The sequence below is a fragment of the Pezoporus wallicus genome, unplaced genomic scaffold (assembly GCF_028554395.1).
Source record: "Pezoporus wallicus isolate ANWC-B61680 ecotype Strahan unplaced genomic scaffold, APGP_CSIRO_Pwel_v1 contig_747, whole genome shotgun sequence".
In the NCBI taxonomy this organism is placed as follows: Eukaryota; Metazoa; Chordata; class Aves; order Psittaciformes; family Psittacidae; genus Pezoporus; species Pezoporus wallicus.
Genome location: NW_026638457.1, coordinates 3130099 through 3148979, shown reverse-complemented (window position 1 = coordinate 3148979; position 18881 = coordinate 3130099). Strand labels below are relative to the sequence as shown.

The following is an 18881-nucleotide window of genomic DNA, read 5'->3' as shown; positions in this document are numbered from 1 at the left end:
TTTTATGTTGTTTTTTTGGATGGTCTTGAAAGGAATTGGAGAAATTGATGGAATTATTTACAGCCATAATATTTTTCAATTAATTATGAAGACCAACATAATGTTACTGTAGAGCAAAAGACATTATACCCTGATTTTGTATAGCACTGAGACTTGATTTTTGTGGCTTGATATAAATAGGAAACTTGATTGTCCAAATAATTTGCAAATTTCAGATTTATAAATTGAAAAAAAATGTAGGCACTATACACATATGTATATGTGAGGTGTTATATAAAATATGCAAAAATGTGGTTTGCTTTAAAATGCGCTCTGCATGTTAGTAATTTTAATAAACTGTTTGTGTTGACTCTCTGCTGTGGTTTTCATGTGGAGTTGTAATTCGTTGTAATTCAGGGTTTTCCATCAGCTCCTTAACTGCAGGGCCAACTGCCGGAGCAGTGAAGTTAAATGGCTTTTTACAAAGGTTTGGAAAGTGGCAAGTCTCAGTAAATTGTAACTGTTCTCTAGGCATTGTTTATATTTTGAAAGAAAACTGAACAAGCAGCTTGCAGTTAATTGCTGTAAAAATCCATACTTCCGTGGTTATTAAGCAGAGTTCTTGTTAATTGTTTAAATACTTGAAATGTTTTCCTGCCTTCAGATGGAACTGAGCACACTTTCAAACTAGTGGGTTTAGATTCAGGAGATTTGACAGAAGTTGTTACTGAAGTTAGCAAAATTAAATAATATTTTCCAGATTGGAGTTCAGTTACACTTTCAAGTTTTTGTACTTATTATGTGATTGCGAAAAAAGTACAGGATAAGTATATCAGCAGGTGGTTACTGTTCCTTCAGGTTCAAGGGTTTTAAAAAAAAAAAAGTGTGAGAAAGTACCCCACAGACACCAAGATCAGCGCAGAAGGAGGTGGGGTTCCAGGGGACTGAGGCAAAACCAAACCCTAAAAAACAAACAAGTAAAAAAGAAAACCAGTTACCACACACTCACACACACACCCCCCCACCAAATCTGGCATTAAAAAGATGTGTAAAAATGGTAGTGCTTCTTTGTCTCTTCAAGGTGCTTTTATTCCCAGCAGACGGAATATGTTTTAAATTGCAATCTCTCATTTCTCCCAGTCATCTCAAAATTTGCATTTACAGATGAGATTTTGTTGTACATGGGATTCCCCTTGCAAAGCTGCTCTTTATATAAGCGCAAAAGGGTAAAACAAATTATTTTCTGCGGTGTTTAGTTCATTACATCCATAGTTCGAGCATCCAGATTTTTGCCAGGCAACTGAGTGGTTTATTTTGTCTGCTTTATGTCTGTAGAGTTGTGTGAGGTGGTTTCTTTTGGGATTTAGTTTATTATTTTGGTGCACTTGTTATTCCCCAGGCCCGTGTTAGGTATGGTGTCTTTTATCTTCCTTCAGAATGCTCTACATATACTTTTTAATAGTCTGTTTTGAAAACTTTTAATTCATCTGATTTAATTACATGGCACTTCCGTTCACTTTAAGTCAAACACCTGAGTGATTCAAAAGCTATATTCTAAATAAAAACCTCATAGTTTTGAACAGGACTTAGGTAGGTGGAAGTTACATCATGAGACATTGAGAACCTCATATATGGCTTCAGTTATAGTGTCTAAAAGACCTTTTGATGAAAATTGCTGTGAACGTTGCTCCATAATAATTATGCTAGTAAGAAAATTGTGAGCTAGCCAACACAGCTTTTAGTATTGCAGAAGAAATGGGAAAATTCTTGCATACTTTCTTAATTCAAGTCTTTTGGCTGGTTTCATTCTTTTTGAAAATTACCTCGAAATACATATAATATGCAGGCTTTTATAAGGAGCAGGGTATTTAAATGTAAAGCACCATTTATGTCCCTTATTGAATTGGTAGGCATGCAACGCAAATACTTGGGGAATTATAATAATTAAAAAAAAAAAAGGAAAAAATGTGTGTTACAGAGGAGCAGGATAGATTGTATAAGAGAGCTGTGAAAAGGTCTAAGCAAAAGCCAGGACTAAGGAACTATGTTCTTTCTTTTCAGAATTGTGCTGTGGTTTGGACTAAAAAAGAAATAATATCAAATTATCTGTCCTAGTTTTGCCTATAAATTGGACTTCTGCTTCTTAACACAAAGCCCATTTTACTGCTATTGTTCCTCCATGTCAGTTAATGACTGCTAACCTTCTGGAGGGCAAAAGTACAATAAAACAGAAAGATGAATAAGCAAAATTTGGTGGAAAAGCAGAGTGCTCTGGTTTCTCCAGTATAGGATAATCACTAACTCACATCTATTGTTCACCTTTTGTAGAAAGTATTAACTGCTTCTTTCACATTACTGTTATATAAGGGATGGTTTAAAACTCTCTGCTTTATATCTTGGCTTAAAACAGATCATTTACAGGTTTTCTGTTTTTTAAACAGGTTGAATCTACGCAAAGTATGATTAGGATTTTGGGCCTTTCAGCTACATTACCCAATTATCTGGATGTTGCTACATTTCTACACGTCAATCCCTATATTGGACTGTTCTACTTTGATGGCCGTTTCCGACCTGTACCACTGGGGCAAACCTTTATAGGAATTAAGACAACCAATAAGGTAAATGCCAAAGGGAGGGTTGCTGTTTTGACCATACTTAATGTACGCATGTGTAGAGGATACTGGTTTATTATGCTGCAGGTCTTTAATGAAGCATCTTTTCTTGTGAATAAAGATATGCATAATTTAACAGTGCTTTAAGAATCATGTTTCCTTCATTTACAGTCTTGTAAATAGGCTTTGTTGCAGTTAGATACTATGGCATCTAGCTTTGCGTTGCTTTTGCTTTGCTACTAAATTTGGCTTGATGAAGGAGAAAACATCACCCTCAACTGCAGACTCACTGTAGCAGCTGATTATTCTTATTTAGGTTTTCCATTTTGCTTGAAAAACTGGTGCGCCTTGCTTGACTGTAAGATGCATGAGGAATATAATATTTCTTTATGAAATCTGTATATATATAGAGAGAGATAGATACAGATACAGATACATGCAGTACCATCACGTGCATTAATATTAGTTGGATACAAGTTGCTGATGAAAACCTTTAGCATGCTAAATCATTAGCTATCATATGTCCACATTTGATAGAAAACATACTAAAGTGGTCCCAAAATAAGCTTCTTTACTCTGTGCTCTCACTCATTTTGGGAAGCAGTAAGGCCGTGGTCAGATATAATATTCTTATTAAAAATCTTAAGTGCAGTGCCACTTGACATGTAAATTTTAATTCTTCTTTAAATACAGGAATTAATAGAAACACTTTTCTTTAAGATTTTGCATGCACCCCATTAGCTGATAATTAGAATTTATATAACTTAGCTTTTAGAAAATCTTACTCTGCTGTAATTTAATTTAATAGAAGTCAAAACATTTTCAATCAAAAGTTAATTCCATAGCTTGATCAATAATACCAGGGATTTTGTTTGTTGGGTTTTTTTAAATGGACATTGCCTTTTTTGCCAGGTTATTTAAGTAGTTCATTCTATCTGCAGCGCAGGAAAGAAACTTATTCTACAACTGTAGGGAGCCATTTCAAGTCTATACACAGAAGAGTAGTTTACCATATGGTGTTTATTGTGATTTGCATATTTTAACCTTCATTAATTGTTTCAAGTACCTTCACTGTTACTTGCAGTTGCTTTTCTTTAATCTTTTCCTGATACTTTGTTTTGCATATTAGTTTATTTCCACTGTGTGGTAAAGATTTCCTTTCTTCATACTCACTCTGGAATGCATTACTGATTTAAAAATCAAATAGATATACAAATAATCCTATAAAATCTTAACCAGTTAGGTTTTAAAAAAAAAAAACAAACAAACAAGCAAGTGGAGATGAGGAAATACTAGGAGGTAGTATTTATTCTGAAATACCACAACTTTTTGCTTTTCAGAAGAATGTCGTTACAGATTTCATAAAGTATATTTTGCAATTAAGATCATACACTTCATAGCAAACAAAAAGTATCAAGCCTGTTTGAAAAAGGATTCCATTCAGAATAATACTAATGCTAAAGCTGAAAAAGCAGTAGTATCAACATCCTTCTGGTCTATGTGAGAGGAGGAAAGCAGAACATCAGCAAATGCAATCAGTGCAATGTCTATATCCACACTGATGAGCTGCAAAGAAGTAGAAGACTGTTAGTTGCTGTAGGTAGATGTTTTGCCTCTGCTTTCTGACATCCTTTATCCAGAAAAACTTCCCCCAGAACTGGAGCTGATTATCGATTTGTGGAATCATATGCAAACTGTAGTCAAGCTTTCAAAGGCAAGAATAGCATGGTGTGCTTATTATGCATAGAAGTTAGCCAGGGAAGCTCTTAAAATTCTGTATGTTGAAATTCTTAGAGCGTATGGGGCCAAGACTAAAGTTTGGCTTCTTCAGTCAGAGGTCTGTTAATGTCAGATTTTTTTTTTTAATGTCAGTTATTTTTCTTGGTCCATGTTTATGTTTTCCTCTTTAGGTATAAATACAAAGAATATGTAAAGTTACCTTTGTATGTATGTAAATATGTATGTCCTCATCTGTGTTTATGCATTGCTCATGTATGTTTCTACTTAATGATTTTTACTTGTTATTATTTGAAAAAATAATTAATTAAAATGCTGGCCTCTCATTTTCAGAATACTTAGACTATCTACCTGTCTTTTCCACATATGTCCATATTGTCTCATCTTTTTATTACTATGCTTGTACGATTATCCTGTTCCCTCTAAAGCTGTTTTAAAGATGTGATTGTCAACTTTCAGCTATTTTAGATTACTCCAACTACTAGATTTCCATTTTCAAATTTTTACATGTTTTGTTCTTGTAAGAATTTCTTTGTGTCAGAATATTTCATTATGAAAGATGAATGTACAAATGGCGAATGGAGTGATTGCTCTGATTTGGACTTTATTTATTTTTATTTGTTACAACCTTAATACAGAGCTGCATTCAAGTAGATACATGCTATTTATATGAGGTGGATATGATACATTATATTTATATGAGGTGGAAGAATACTTTTTTTTTCAACTGAACTCTTTATTTTGAACTTTTTATTCTTCCTGAAACATTTTATTTATTCATAAGTAGAAACTCTGTATACTGTACTCCCACTGTTTCCCATACATGACCCAACTGTGAAGAAAAAAAATCTCTGTGACAAAAAACCTGACTATCAGTAATTTCCTGGATATATCTGCAGTGTAAAATCGATTTTTATATTACCAAATGTAAGGACTTAATGTTAGGTAAGATGACATATTAAATGGATATTTCATCAATATCTTGTAGAAATAAGATTTCTTAATACGAAACAGATAATTTAAAAGAATAGAACTGGCTTACATCACTCTAGTCAATAGAAGCACCAACAAAGTCATGGAATAAATTTTCTATCCGCTGCCCTTACTCATATTTTGTCTATTTTCATTTTCTGTTTGTGAATTTAATACCAAAATGATATTGTTAAGAATGGGAATCTGTATATTGTAAATTTAATTACATAGTCACATTTTTTCATTCATGGATCACTGTAAATTGCTTGATAATGTAGTAGAAAATCTGTAAAGACAGAAACACGTTTAATATGTAATACGATGCTTGTTTTTCAGGTGCAACAACTGAATCATATGGATGAAGTATGTTATGAAAATGTGCTGAAGCAAATAATGGCTGGACACCAGGTATTAATTTTCTGCTTTGGTTTGCATTCAGAACACATATAATGAAATCAGTTTTGATCATCACAACTCTAGATTAAGAATTTTTTTAAATTATTTTGAGATGTGTCACTTCAGAGGTCATCTCGAATCTTGACACTTTGTAAAAACAGCATGCAAGAAAATCTAACCAGGCTAAATGATGTTAGCTTCTATCCAAGGTGAAAATTCTTGGTCCTTTACATATCCCTTAAAATAATTAATTTATATATATGTCACTTTTTAAAAAATGACTAGGCAAAGTGGGTCAGTGCTTTGGAGACCTTACACTTAGGTACATCTAGTGATTAAAAAAATGAAAAGTATAGCACTTAGTTATTTCTTAGGCTTTCCCATATCTATCAAATTCTAGTATCTCTTGTTAAAGATGAAGGATGAAAATTATGCAGGGTTGAAGATATGGGGCACAAGGGCTCAGCATCTATCATTTGAAATATCCTGGGGTTTGTGTTTTGTTTTCTTTATAAAGGAAGTAATCCTTCATTTTGTTTTAAAATAGAGATTTCTGCAGCGACTTTTCAAGCCTTATATTCCCCTCCATTAAGATTATGGGCTTAACTCATTTGCCTTGAATAGTTTTATCATTCTGTTGTTACTGTGCTCCTGCATCACCCCCACATGATGTCACATTTCTGCTAGAACTTTGCGAAACACAGCAGTTTAAGCAGGAGGAGTTGTACCAGGTATGGCACATGTTCGGAACAGGAACAAATGCACTGTGATCCTTGAAAAGGCTTTTCATTAAATAACTTCCATATAAAAGAGGGAAACTTTCCCACACAGTCACACTAAGAATTGCACGTTTTCCTCTTCTCACATAAATGCAGATTGTGGAGTTTTTGAAAGATGAACAGTTGGTTTATGACTTCAGGGGGTGGAAATACTCCAGCAACAGCTTCTTAGTCCTCCTGCTCCCCTGCTTTAACACCATTCTTCCACTTCTCTTCTGTTGTTGATATCAGTTACTGTTCATTACATTCAGAAAACTTTCCTGAAGATTACATATGGAAGTGCTGATATTTTCTTGTGAAGATTGCTAACAAAATTTGTTGGCAGCACCAAGGGAACTTTATTTTTTTCTCATTGTCAATTATGCACATACCTTACAAAATAACTAGCACTGAGGTATGTTAGTTTCTTATCTTTCATTTCTTATGATTTTGTGTGTTTTCACTTGCTGTAGATAAACCTATGAATAGTAGATTCTTCAAATCAATATGTCTAAATAAGTAACATATCTTGGATTCTCAGCACGAAGTTTCGTGCTGTTCCAGCGTATTTATTGCACCTTTCTCCCCCTTTTCACGCTGAGGAAAAATTTTCTACAAACATATATAATATTATTTTAAAAAATTCAAGTACAATAAGTTGTTTAAGTCTAGCAGGAGGTCGTTTTTTAGCTTTCCTTGAGAACAGTTAGGAAACACAAATTCATACTCTGAAATGAATCGTATACAAACACTGGTATACTGCATTCGAAAATGCAGAACTATGCATATCAGATCATTGCACAATACAGTTAATTACAGTATGTTGTGTTTTACCAAATACTAAAAATTAGGAATTTTTCCTTCTAATGAGTGTGCTATGAAAAATGATCTGTCAAATCTTTAAACCAACTGCAGATATTAAAAAAATGTAATAAAAAAAAAGTCATGTAGATATACCTGCATTGAGCTGCTTGCACCATAGTAGCAGATGAATATTATGAGTGAACATGATGAATATTATACTAGGAAAGTTTTCTTTAGTGTCTTTTCACAAATTTGAGAATAGTCTTTGATCTTCTAAAGTTATCACCATCTTCAGATTTTCCTAGTTCTAAGAAGTCCATTAACTTGTATCCACGTTCACCATAGCCTGTTACTGTCATGCTCTGTGTGTGCAAAGTTGTTTGCTTTTTAACAAAGCAGTGATTATTTCTAAATGTTTTTCTTAGAAATACGTATTTATACCTTCTCCCCTAATACTTCAGAGGAAAAAAAAATCTACTGCAGTTGTTTATCTGTATGGAATTCAGGGCATGGTTGGAATTTTATCATTATTCAGGCAGTAATGTATGACAGACACAGATCTCATCAGCTATGCTCCAGAGAGCCAAAAACGTAACTATTTTGTTTTGTTCTGAGGGACAAGAAGGCAATACCAGAATTAGAGAAAAATACTTTTCCTCTTCTAAAGTTCTACAAGTTAATGTACACATTCCAGTGGCCATAAAACTTTCACAGTGTTGTCCCTTAAGACTCTTTACCAGAGTATTTGGAATGTCTTAATAAATCAAATTCAACACTGTTTATCTACTGTTCTATTAACTCATTTTCAAAGAATTCTACCATGCCAGAACCAAATAATTTACTCTTATGGAAGTCATGCTGATGTGTCCCTGGCATATTATAGGTTACAGTAATTGACGAAGTGTTCTTAATAGATGTATGTATGTTTTCATTTTTTAAGACTGAGGCTGGTAAGAGGTAGTTGCATTCTACAGGCATGTGTTTTGACAGATGGAGAGAAGCTTTTTATGTTGATTTTTCAACATTCATCCTCTGCAAGACTTCAAGCTCTTCCTGGCTACTGGGAAATTAAGAGTTGGTGATTCAGTCTTTAATTTTGATCCATCTGCTCAAGCTAATGAGATATCTCATTTGTAGGCTTCACTTTGAATTACCAAATGCAGCTGAAACTGTAACATTTGTCTTATAGCATAATTCTCCTCTTGTTTAACTTGAGGAAAGGTATAATGATATATGGCTTGCCCTGCTGAATTTTCTAGGGGTTTTGTTACAGAAACTTTTTATCGTGACTGAAGGATTAAGATCCAAAATGTCCCAAAGGTTTCCAGCTTTGTAAGTCAGTGTGCTCTTTTTGTAGGATTACTAACAATGTAGATCTTCATTAGGAGTTTTCTCTGTCAGAGAAACACTGCTTTAAGCGGGAACCTCTCCTGCTGGTGAGTCTGCTTTCCTGGGACTGTCCTTCTGTACTTGATATTAGCTGGTGAATATTTGTTTTCATGTCATACTTCGAATTTATTATGTTCTAATATTATCTAAAAAGATGTTAGACCCCCCCAGACTGATTTATGCTTTTGGAGTTTTATTTCTACCTCTTCATAAACAAGAGTCTTTAAATAAAGAATCTTTAAATAAAGAAAACCCTGAAATGCACACCATTCATCAGAGAATATGACTCTACACTCAGTTGCAGATATTTTTGCCAGCAGTTATCTTCTTGGGTACTGTTCCCTTGAAGACTGGGTGAAGGCGCAGTCACTGAAAATTGCCATTCCCTCAAAGTGATTACAGCTGTCTGTTGTCAGGCAGGCACCAGTAGGAGGCCACGTGCATTAACAGCTTTAATTCAGCTACAGAGCTGAAAAAGCTTCTTCACACTTTACAGCCCTGTGAGACAGGCAACTAATGGCGACAGTTTTTGGGGAGCAGGTAGAGCTTTTCTGAGGCAGCTTGTAGGGAACCTCATGAAAGCAATGAACACAGTGAATGAAGACCATAGGAGTCCACATAATTTTTATAACAAATTGAAACATTGCATTATTAACCTGTTTAGGACACTGCATGCCGGCTTTATTGTAACAATGTATGAGGGGAAAACCCTTGTCGTGTTATGCTTTGAGAAATAGCAATGTTTTTAGAAGTTTTAAGAAATAATATTTTTATGGTGAGTTTGTTCTTTCTTTTCCTCTGAAACAAATCATATGTAAATTTTAACTTTACATTAAAGCTCTTTAACTAAAAGATACGGAGCTATTGCTTTTTGCCAAGTTTGAGTTGCTTAAGTTAGTATCTGACAGTATTAACTCTTTTTGACTCTGATCATTGCTGTTGTTGTACAGGTTCACATCCATTATATCTCCTGATGACCCTTTGCTGTTTTATCCCATTACCTTGATTACAGAGAGATGATCATAAGTTTTCCCTTTGTCCCTGTCACCTCTTAAGTACTTATGCACTTAGGAATTTTGTTAGTATCTTAATTGTCTTTCTTTTTTTTTTTTTTTTTCCTTTGTGGTCTAAACATTCTCTCTTGATTAAAAAAAAAAAAAACGGTAAAAACCTGAAATTGCATAAGATTTCTTGGGATCTTGTTGTTAATTTCTTGCATTAAGAATTGGAGAGTTGCTGAAGTTCTTTGAAAGTTTTCAGAGGAAGTACTTCCTCAAACTGCACTCATAAAACTCCCTTGTTTTTGCCATGTTCCCCAGACTACTCATTTTGACTGTTTCTGCAAACTTTTCTATTTTTTTTTGTTCCTTATAGCTGATTCTCTTTGATATTACTTAAACCTTCAAAGGAAGTCCTGTGTTCTCTTTGCCCTTGGTGTTTTTTCAGCGGGTCTTCTGTATTTACTGTCTGCGTCTTACTTCCCTGTATGGTTTTTTTTTCTGACCTCCAATACTCTGTTCCTTTACTTGTCTTCAGCCACAGATACCTATGTTTAAGTTTACCCAATGCAATTTGCTCATTTGCCAGTTTGGCTATTTATTACAGTTTTCAACTTGGAGAACCTTTGGCATTCTCCTGTCTTCCAAACCATCTTTTCCTTTTTAAGACAATTAATATCTCTTTTCCCACTGCTTCTTAGAGATTTCTGTTTAACTGTGAAATGGCATATTGTCTGGTTTAACTTTTCTTCCATAGATCTAGTATTCAGTGAAAATCATCAAAAGTTCATTTTCTCAGTGAGCTTGGTATTTTCAGTTCCTAGCGAAAACCAGACTGTATAGTGGAATTTCCAACATCTTTCTGTGGTCCTTCTGCACTTTAGTGGTCCTTCTTGCCTTTGCTGTCTGCGTGGGCATTGAGGCTCAAGGTATCAGGACGTAAATACTGAGGGCACATCATGGCTTTACAGGAAGTGGTTTCAACATGCAGGGAAGGGCTTTTTTGGTGGCTTAAGATGCCAGGTTGTCTGTTGCGAAGAACCTGGGTTTTTGAAACAGTAAATAGCTATTGAGAACCTCACCACAACAACCAGAATTGAATGCAGTAGTAGTATTCCTACATATTTAGCAACAATTCTGGTTTACTTGAGCAGAGCAGGCCTTAGGTACTATAAACCAGTAGAGATAGAGCAAACTTTTTAGAATTAACATACTCTTTCAAATCATAAGTCTCAATGTCACAGATCAGAAACAAGTTACACTTGAATTCATATAGTCAAAACTGGTTCTGTGCTATATATTGCACATAAAGAATTCACTTTGTCTGTAATTGTTCTCTGTTTACAATAATTGACTTGAATGTTGCAGGACTAAGAAGAGTATCTTCTTGCTTTTCTTGCAAAGCTATCTTAAACCAGAAAATTAACAGAATAGGTATTTTAAATCTATTATATTAAATTGTCAGAAGTGAATTTGACAAGTATTAATTTCACCTGTAAAAATGATGGATTAAATTTCTTTATTATCATTTTCCAGCAGTTATTTCATTGCAGAAGCCATGTGAAGATAAAAGTTTAATAAGCTTAGTTGCTGCAACATTGACAATGCTTTTATAGCTGTGTCATAAGATAAGATTTAGTAGACCAGTATTTTCTTCAGAGGTCTGTCTGGCACTTAGTACCTTGAGAATTAAGCTTGTCCTAGTAGTTTTTCAGGGTGGAATAGTGTTTATAGCATACCTTGGACAAATAACTCTGAAAAGTTACTGGATTTGTTAAAATATATTCTTTATCTAGACTGGGTTTTTTTTCCTGGATTTCCATCTTACAGCCTAAAGAGCTTATTTCAGTCTGAGTTTTTGTAACTCTATCTATGCAGATTGCTTCTTCTGTATCACCTGGTTTAGCTTATTTGCATATATATATACACATGTATATATTGCTTCTATTTTATATATGTACACATGTAAGTATATAAAACATACACAATACGGAAGATAAAGTGATCTGGCAGAATATGTGGATTATGGTTGATGATTTTGGATGTTACTTCTGTGTTAGCTGATTAAGAGAAGGCTTGAATTCTTTGAATAGTTTTCTGTACTATTTCTTTTGCCGTTTTTTGTACTATTAGGGCTCATTTGTATGGTTTCTTTAACAAAATCATAATAAACTAATCCATTGATGGTGCGCTATTTTTATGTTCTGCATCTTCATCATCTATTTATGCACTTCATTTCCACATTAACTGCCTTTTGCAATTTTAAGGATATAATAATTAGTATACTCTTATGCCTGAATAAATGAAACTTCATATCTTACTTTAATTAAAAATACTATATTGATATGCTGTGTAGAAGATGCTGTTAAAAAAATGTTATATACCAGAGGTTTTGTGTTATTGTTGAATGGTACATATGTAGTATTTTCCTTTCCATTTTCTCCTCAAATCTGGCTTTAAACATTTAGTAACTTGTCAACTGTCTATATGAATGGCTGAGGAAATTGCTGCAAAGGGAAGCCATAACAACCCATTAGTCTTCAATTAGGTACCCTTCTAAATATTTGTGTCCTGTATTTCTGTGCCTTATGCTAATTTTTGCGTATACATTTGTAGATTGTTCATATATGTGTATTAATTTCATCTGTAAAAATGATGGATTAAATTTCTTTATTATCATTTTCCAGCAGTTATTTTGCTGCAGAAGCAGGGTGTTCATGATGAATATATGTAGACCAGAAGCACCAATTTAATCTTTCCATTAATTATGAGTTCATGAGGTGTTCAGCTTGCCTAGTCGCACAGCCGCATAATCATGTTCATAGAATCATGGAATAGTTAGGGTTGGAAAGGACCTTAAGATCATCTAGTTCCAACCCCCCTGCCATGGGCAGGGACACCTCACACTAAACCATATCACCCAAGACCTCGTCCAACCTGGTCTTGAACGCGGCCAGGGATGGAGCATTCGCAACCTCCCTGGGCAATCCATTCCAGTGCCTCACCATCCCAACAGGAAAGAATTTCCTCCTTATATCCATTCTAAACTTCCCCCGTTCAAGCCTGAACCTGCCACCCCCTCTCCTGTCACTACAGTCCCCAATGAAAAGTCCCTCCCCAGCATCCCATACAAGTGTTTCAGGTAGCAAGTGCTACTATTTAGAATTATTCTTCAAACACTAAAATGAACATTGAATCACTGAAACAAAAAGTCAAATTTAATTCCAAATTAGTAACTTTTCATAGCCAAAAATGATATTTGAATGAAATAATAGTGTTCTCTTATAGACATACAGCTTACAAGTGTGGTAAGGGCAGCCTGACCAGTCTTGCAGCCTAATGAGATGACTTTTATTTAACTCCATGTTAAAAAAAGCTGCTTTCAAACACAGGACAGCAGATTGTTTAGTGGTCTTAGAAGATTTAGGAAGTTAAGTTTATGGATCCCTACCAGCTTCATATTGTTCTCCATTAAGAATTTAATGGCAAGGATGAATGATGCTCCAGAAGGGACATGCTGAGGATTGTCAGTGGTCCAAAGCTTTTGAAAATCCTTGCTCTGAAGCCCTAAAAGAAATGGATCTTTGTGCTTAGTTTATTTAATAAAATAGACAGTATCAACTAATAAACTTCCTGATTAGTGTCATTAGTATACATAACTTCTGTATATTACTCAAAATCTAGCATGATAACTACTGTCCACCAAGACCTTATGCCTATTACACACTTTTTAACAGATGTTACTACAGTAATATAGGATGCTACAGATAATAAGTTATTTTGAAAAATTCATGAGGATGAGAAATACATATTCTTATCAAGACACTAAGAAATTTGTTTTGACTTTATTCTTCTATTCACAGTCCGGAGTATGATATTTCTCACATATGTAGTGCTGTGGTGTTGATAGTTTTCTTTGTGGTTACCGCAGAGATGACTCCACAGAGAATATGTTAACATTTATATACTTTCATGTATTTAATCAAGATACAGTTATAATATTCTTATATAGGAGAGGATATCTTGAAAAGGGATAGGTATATAAGGTATGGGTTTATGAGGGACATTACAGTTCTAGCACAGTTTGCCATTGTTTGCCAAGTATAGCATAATTTAAATTCTTCATAATTTTTTTAGCTTCCACATTAAAAGCATTGCTTATACTTGAAGGCATTTCTTCAATTTTCTGATTATTAAAGCCTGTTGATTAGGAGAAAAGGAATCTGGATATCTGGGTAATGGTCTATGTTTTTAAATTAGTACTGACAAGAAATAAGCTAGAAGACCTGACTTTTCTGTTCTTTAATTGTTTAGTAGGTTTATTTATGTTACCTTACAAAACCAGAAAATATATCAGTTGACATGGCAATTTTCTTAATCTTTTTATGTAAGTTAAAGGAATGGGAATAGATATTAAGATTTCTCCTGTATCCTCTATGCTCCTTTCCTTCAGTAAAGCTGAGTACAATCTGCTTCTCACTTTTGGCTCTTGCATTTTTCATAGTATGGATGGTATACATACAAGTATGAATAGTTTTGGAAGCACAAGAAGAGATTCAGTAGACATGGCAAATAATATTCTGGAGCAACATTTGTCAAAAGTAAAATTTATTATAATGTAGAAATATTTTCTTGTACAGAGTCAAGATAGTTAATGTCAGTACAGGACATGGGGAAATGCTTGAAATAAGTTATTGCATTATCTTTGCTAAAAAAAATGCAGCTAAAAGCTGCTTATAATTTTTAATAATAATTGTTCAAGTCCATTGGCATCTGCAGAAATGCAGTTTTTAACTGCCTAATGACATATATTTGCATATTAACAGAGTAGCTTTTCTTGCTTAATTTTCTATACAAGAGTAGATATTGCTGTTACCATTTCTAGCCTGTCAGTTAAAATTCAGAATAATTAATACTGCCTATATCAGACAGGAAAATGTTGTTTGGCTGGCTGTCTTACTGAATAATTTGCCCTCTACTTTCAATTTTCTTCTGCATTTTGTAGTATAGTTGGCTAATGCTACAAATTGAAGATAGCATAGATCCCATTATACTGTTCTGAAACATGTTTCCTTTAGTATCCAGAATCCATATTTAAGCGTTGATTCCATAAATGAGCATTTATTTTATAGGCCATCCAGTATAATTCAAAATATAATGAACTAAGATTGTACACATACATTCTTGCCATTTTAAAAGTAATTAATAATTTAGAACTTCCTAATATAAATTAAACCAGATGTACCAGTCAGCATACATTGGTGGAAGATGTGTATAAGTGTTGTATATGTACAGAGCAAGAGTCGTGAAGTTTCATATGGGTGAGTACTTTTTCCTCAGAAGCATCCTCCCGTTAGTCCTGCTGCATGCACACTGACTGTTCTTCATTGTAAAAGTTTGATATCATCAGTCTTCTATTTTAATGCTAGAGGCTTAATGTCAAATCTATGCATCCAGAACTGTTTTATCCATAGATTTGAATGGAAATGACACCAAACCCCTATATCTTTCATTTTTATATAGTGACAGAAAACACAGTGTCATGTTTTATGTGAGCATAACTGAGTGCCTCTCTGAAATGCCTGTACGCTACTACATGCAGCATATGGAACAAAAAAGGAGAAACTGGGGATCCACATCCAGTTGCTAAGCTAAGATCATATTGAGATCAAAGGTGTGATGTGATACTCACATGTCTGAGTGCTGCAGTGGTGGTTAACAGTCTCTTGAACAAGGTCACACCAGGAGAGCAAGAAACTTAGTTGTATGTGAAACACAGCAGGAGTACTGGAGTTGTGCCTAGGGATGGATGGTAAGCCAGCTGAGAGCTTAGGAGGAGGATTATCCAGCAGCCAGACATGAGCAACACTACTGTGGGAGTTTCCTGTAGACCCGCTGATAAGGAACACAAAAGATGAGGCCTTCTTCAGACAAGAAGGAGCCTCATATTCACTGTCCATTGTCTTCCAGGGGGACTTTACCACCCCAGTATCTGCTGGAGGGGAGTACAGCAGGGCAAAAGCAATACAGTAATTGTCTGGAGTGCACTGATGACTACTTTCTAGCACAGATAATTGAAGAGGGGGTTGATGCTGTGCTGGACCTTGTACTTACAGAAATGGAAGGGCAGGTTGGGGATGTGAATGCTGGAAGAAGCCTTGGCTGCAGTGACCATTGAAATGGTGGTGTCCTGGGTTCAGCAGTAGCAGTCATTTTTCTCCTTCTTAGTAACTGGTGCAGTGCTGTGTTTTGACTTTTGGCCTGGGAACAGAGCTGATAACACTCATGTTTTAGTCTGACCAAGGACTTTCTGAGCCTCATGTTCTGCCAGCGAGGAGGGAAGCCGGGAGGAAGCAGAGACAGGACACCTGACCCAAAGTGACCAAAGAGGTATTCCATACCACAGCACGTCATGCCCAGGATGTAACGGAGAGGGACCCAGAAGGGCTAGTTCACTGCGGGGTTGGACAAGGTATCGGTCAGTGCTTGGTCGGCTAGGGGGGCGAGTTATCGGTCGGCTGGTGCTGAGGTGTTGTATTCTCTTCCCTTGTTATTTCCTTTATCATTATTATTGGTGGTAGCAGTAGTGATTTGTGTTATACCTTAGTTACTAAACTGTTCTTATCTCAACCTGTGGGAGTTGCATTCTTTTCGATTCTCCTCTCCTTCCCTTCAGGAGTAGGGGGAGGGCAAGAAGGGGGGGAGTGAGTGAACAAGTTGCCTGACTGGGTTTAATCCACGACAGGTGGAATTCAGGATTCTGAACAAGTTCTGAGTTTAAAGCCACAAGCAATTAAGTTTATATTAAGAATAGAGTTACAACAATAAAGACTGTAACAAGTCAGAGCAGACAGAGCAAGAGGTGTGTCAAGAAAGAAACCTCAAGAGAAATGAAAATAAAGAATAAGACAGATGGTATTTCAAAATGTGTATGATAGTAGAGCCTTTTTTATGCATAGTTTTAGAACATAAAATGCTAAATTAAGGAAGGGCAGATAGGAAAAAAGTTAAGAAAGTAGTTCCAATGTAATGTCTTTAGCATAGCTTTTTACATAGAATTCCAGGAGTAATAATAAAAATTAGATGGGACTGTATGATATTCTGTTCATTGGAATGGGCACATCTTAAATAAAAAATACATTTCCACATTAAAAGAAATACAAAAAATGCAATTATAGGAGAGATGTCTTTCAAAAGTAGTATTATTACAGCTAAATAAATGAGCAAGTGCACATTATGATGGTAAAAATATCTGTAAACTAAATAGGAGTTATTACCCTTAAAAGATGGTATCTTTAAATAGGGGTATAATTAGATAAATAGCTATGTTAAATAGATTATTTTTTAAATTAGACTCTGTACAGGTTCTTTCAAAAATCCTTTTTTTGTTTAAACGGGGATAACCAGAAGTAATTTATGTAAGTGAATAATTAAATCAAAACAGCACAGAATAATTAATGGAAATCTATCAAGAGTTCAAAATAGATTACATTACAGTAGTGATTAGTGAGTGGTGGTTGATGCAGCATTATAGATTTCTTAGTCATTGTTATTAGTTAAGATTTTCTGTTAAAATGCTGTATTTTAAATATATTAAAATACTGTAGCTTTGTTTTTCAGCAGAGTTTGCTAAATACTTCTTTTGAATGCAAAGATGTTTTAATGGTAACTCTTGCGATTTTTATTTTCTTTTGGCATTTTTGATCTCTCTGACTTGAATGAAAACTCCTGTATTTTAATGCACATTATCTAATTTTATATGATGAGTAAATGCAGTCTGCTTTTAAATTGTGAAGAATCTACTATAGAAAAGGAAGGATAATGGAACGCCTCGTTAGAACTGGTTTGTAGGCACTTAGTAACCTTTCAATTTTCTGCAATGTAAAATATCCTAATAACACATGCAGATTATATCAATATTTCTTCTAAATACAAGATGTGTGAAAATGAATTAAACTAATAGAAAATAAATTCAAATTCTCTTGTTGCCTTGGTAAGTGACACACCCTGTTCGTCTTTTTCCATTCCCGTGGTGTTGTTTAATACAGAACTTTAATGCAGAACTTTGTTTAATAACAGAGAAAAAACTTTACTATGCAAAGTACAAAAATCTGCTAAAATAAAAGCAAGGCTTCTACATTAAACTTTTTAAGCTTTAGTATAGATCATCTTATAAAAAACTCTTGTTTTGTATACTTTGTTGCTGTTCTTTTAGTTACTAATTCTGGATAGTGATCTTAAATTATTATGATATTAGTGAGATGAAGAGGAAACCACATTTATACACTGTCATGCTATCAGTTAGAACTGGTAATCAAGACATTCTGGTTTTGCAGTGAGTATTTTTGATCAAGAGCTATTAGTGAGCTGCGTGTGTTACTCTCATATTTTCCATGAAATATACTTTTCATTCTATAAATGCTAGGCACTGGAATTTTGAACTGTACCTTGCAGTTGGGGATAAATCACTACAGAAGAGAGAAACAATTTTATTATTCCTTAGAATGAGGCTAGACAGCAGTGATTTGTACTTAGTCCATGAGATGGTTCTATTTAGTGAGGTGCATAGGATGATGTTTTTAACATAAATAGTTGCAGTCTGCATTCCTTGGGGAGAAATGTTGAAACCTCATTAGGAATTGAGTTTTTATAAAATACTTAGAGGAGTTTTCCTGCTGACCATAAGGGAGAAAATGGTGGTTAGATTGATCTGTTGATCCATATCCCTGTTTATTTCAGTAGAAGTAATACCCGGGTCAAGAACTGATTACCACGTAAAAGAGCATGTCATAAGGATTTAGCTGCGTGAAACCAATGTCTTGCAGCTAAAATAAAGTATATATACTTGCCTCTTAACTACATAACTAATACTGACATTGCATTAAACAAATTCATTGTTCCATCTTAATTTCCTTTAAAAAATGTGATGCAAAATGGGTGGCAAAACCTAGGCCTTCTAGAGTAGGTGTTAAGTAACACAGAACTCAGGCATTCAAGTGACCAGCACTCTAATGAGATGGAAAGATAGTGTTTCACTAAAAAGATGAATGCACCATTTTGGAGTTATCTTAGAGAATGGTAGTTGGAATGATGCCTTTTCCAGTAGCAAAAGTAAGTGCAAGTATCTTTGCTGTCCAAGGCAGAAAAAAAAGGTATTTTGAGTACATGATTATACATTTTCATGAGTTGTTTTAGACATTTTTTTTACATGTATATGTAGCGTGTTTTTTGTTGCT

The 18881-nt window shown here is 34.6% G+C and overlaps 1 protein-coding gene across 3 annotated transcripts in view; it reads left to right on the top strand.

Moving 5' to 3' along the window:
- ASCC3 (activating signal cointegrator 1 complex subunit 3) overlaps positions 1-18881 on the top strand; it is a 270855-nt gene that overhangs the window by 111851 nt on the left and 140123 nt on the right. For all 3 annotated transcript variants that reach the window (XM_057410860.1, XM_057410859.1, XM_057410861.1), the window contains exons 12-13: positions 2421-2597; positions 5637-5708. In XM_057410860.1, the coding sequence (XP_057266843.1) occupies positions 2421-2597; positions 5637-5708 (249 nt within the window). The remainder of the gene's footprint in view (positions 1-2420; positions 2598-5636; positions 5709-18881) is intronic.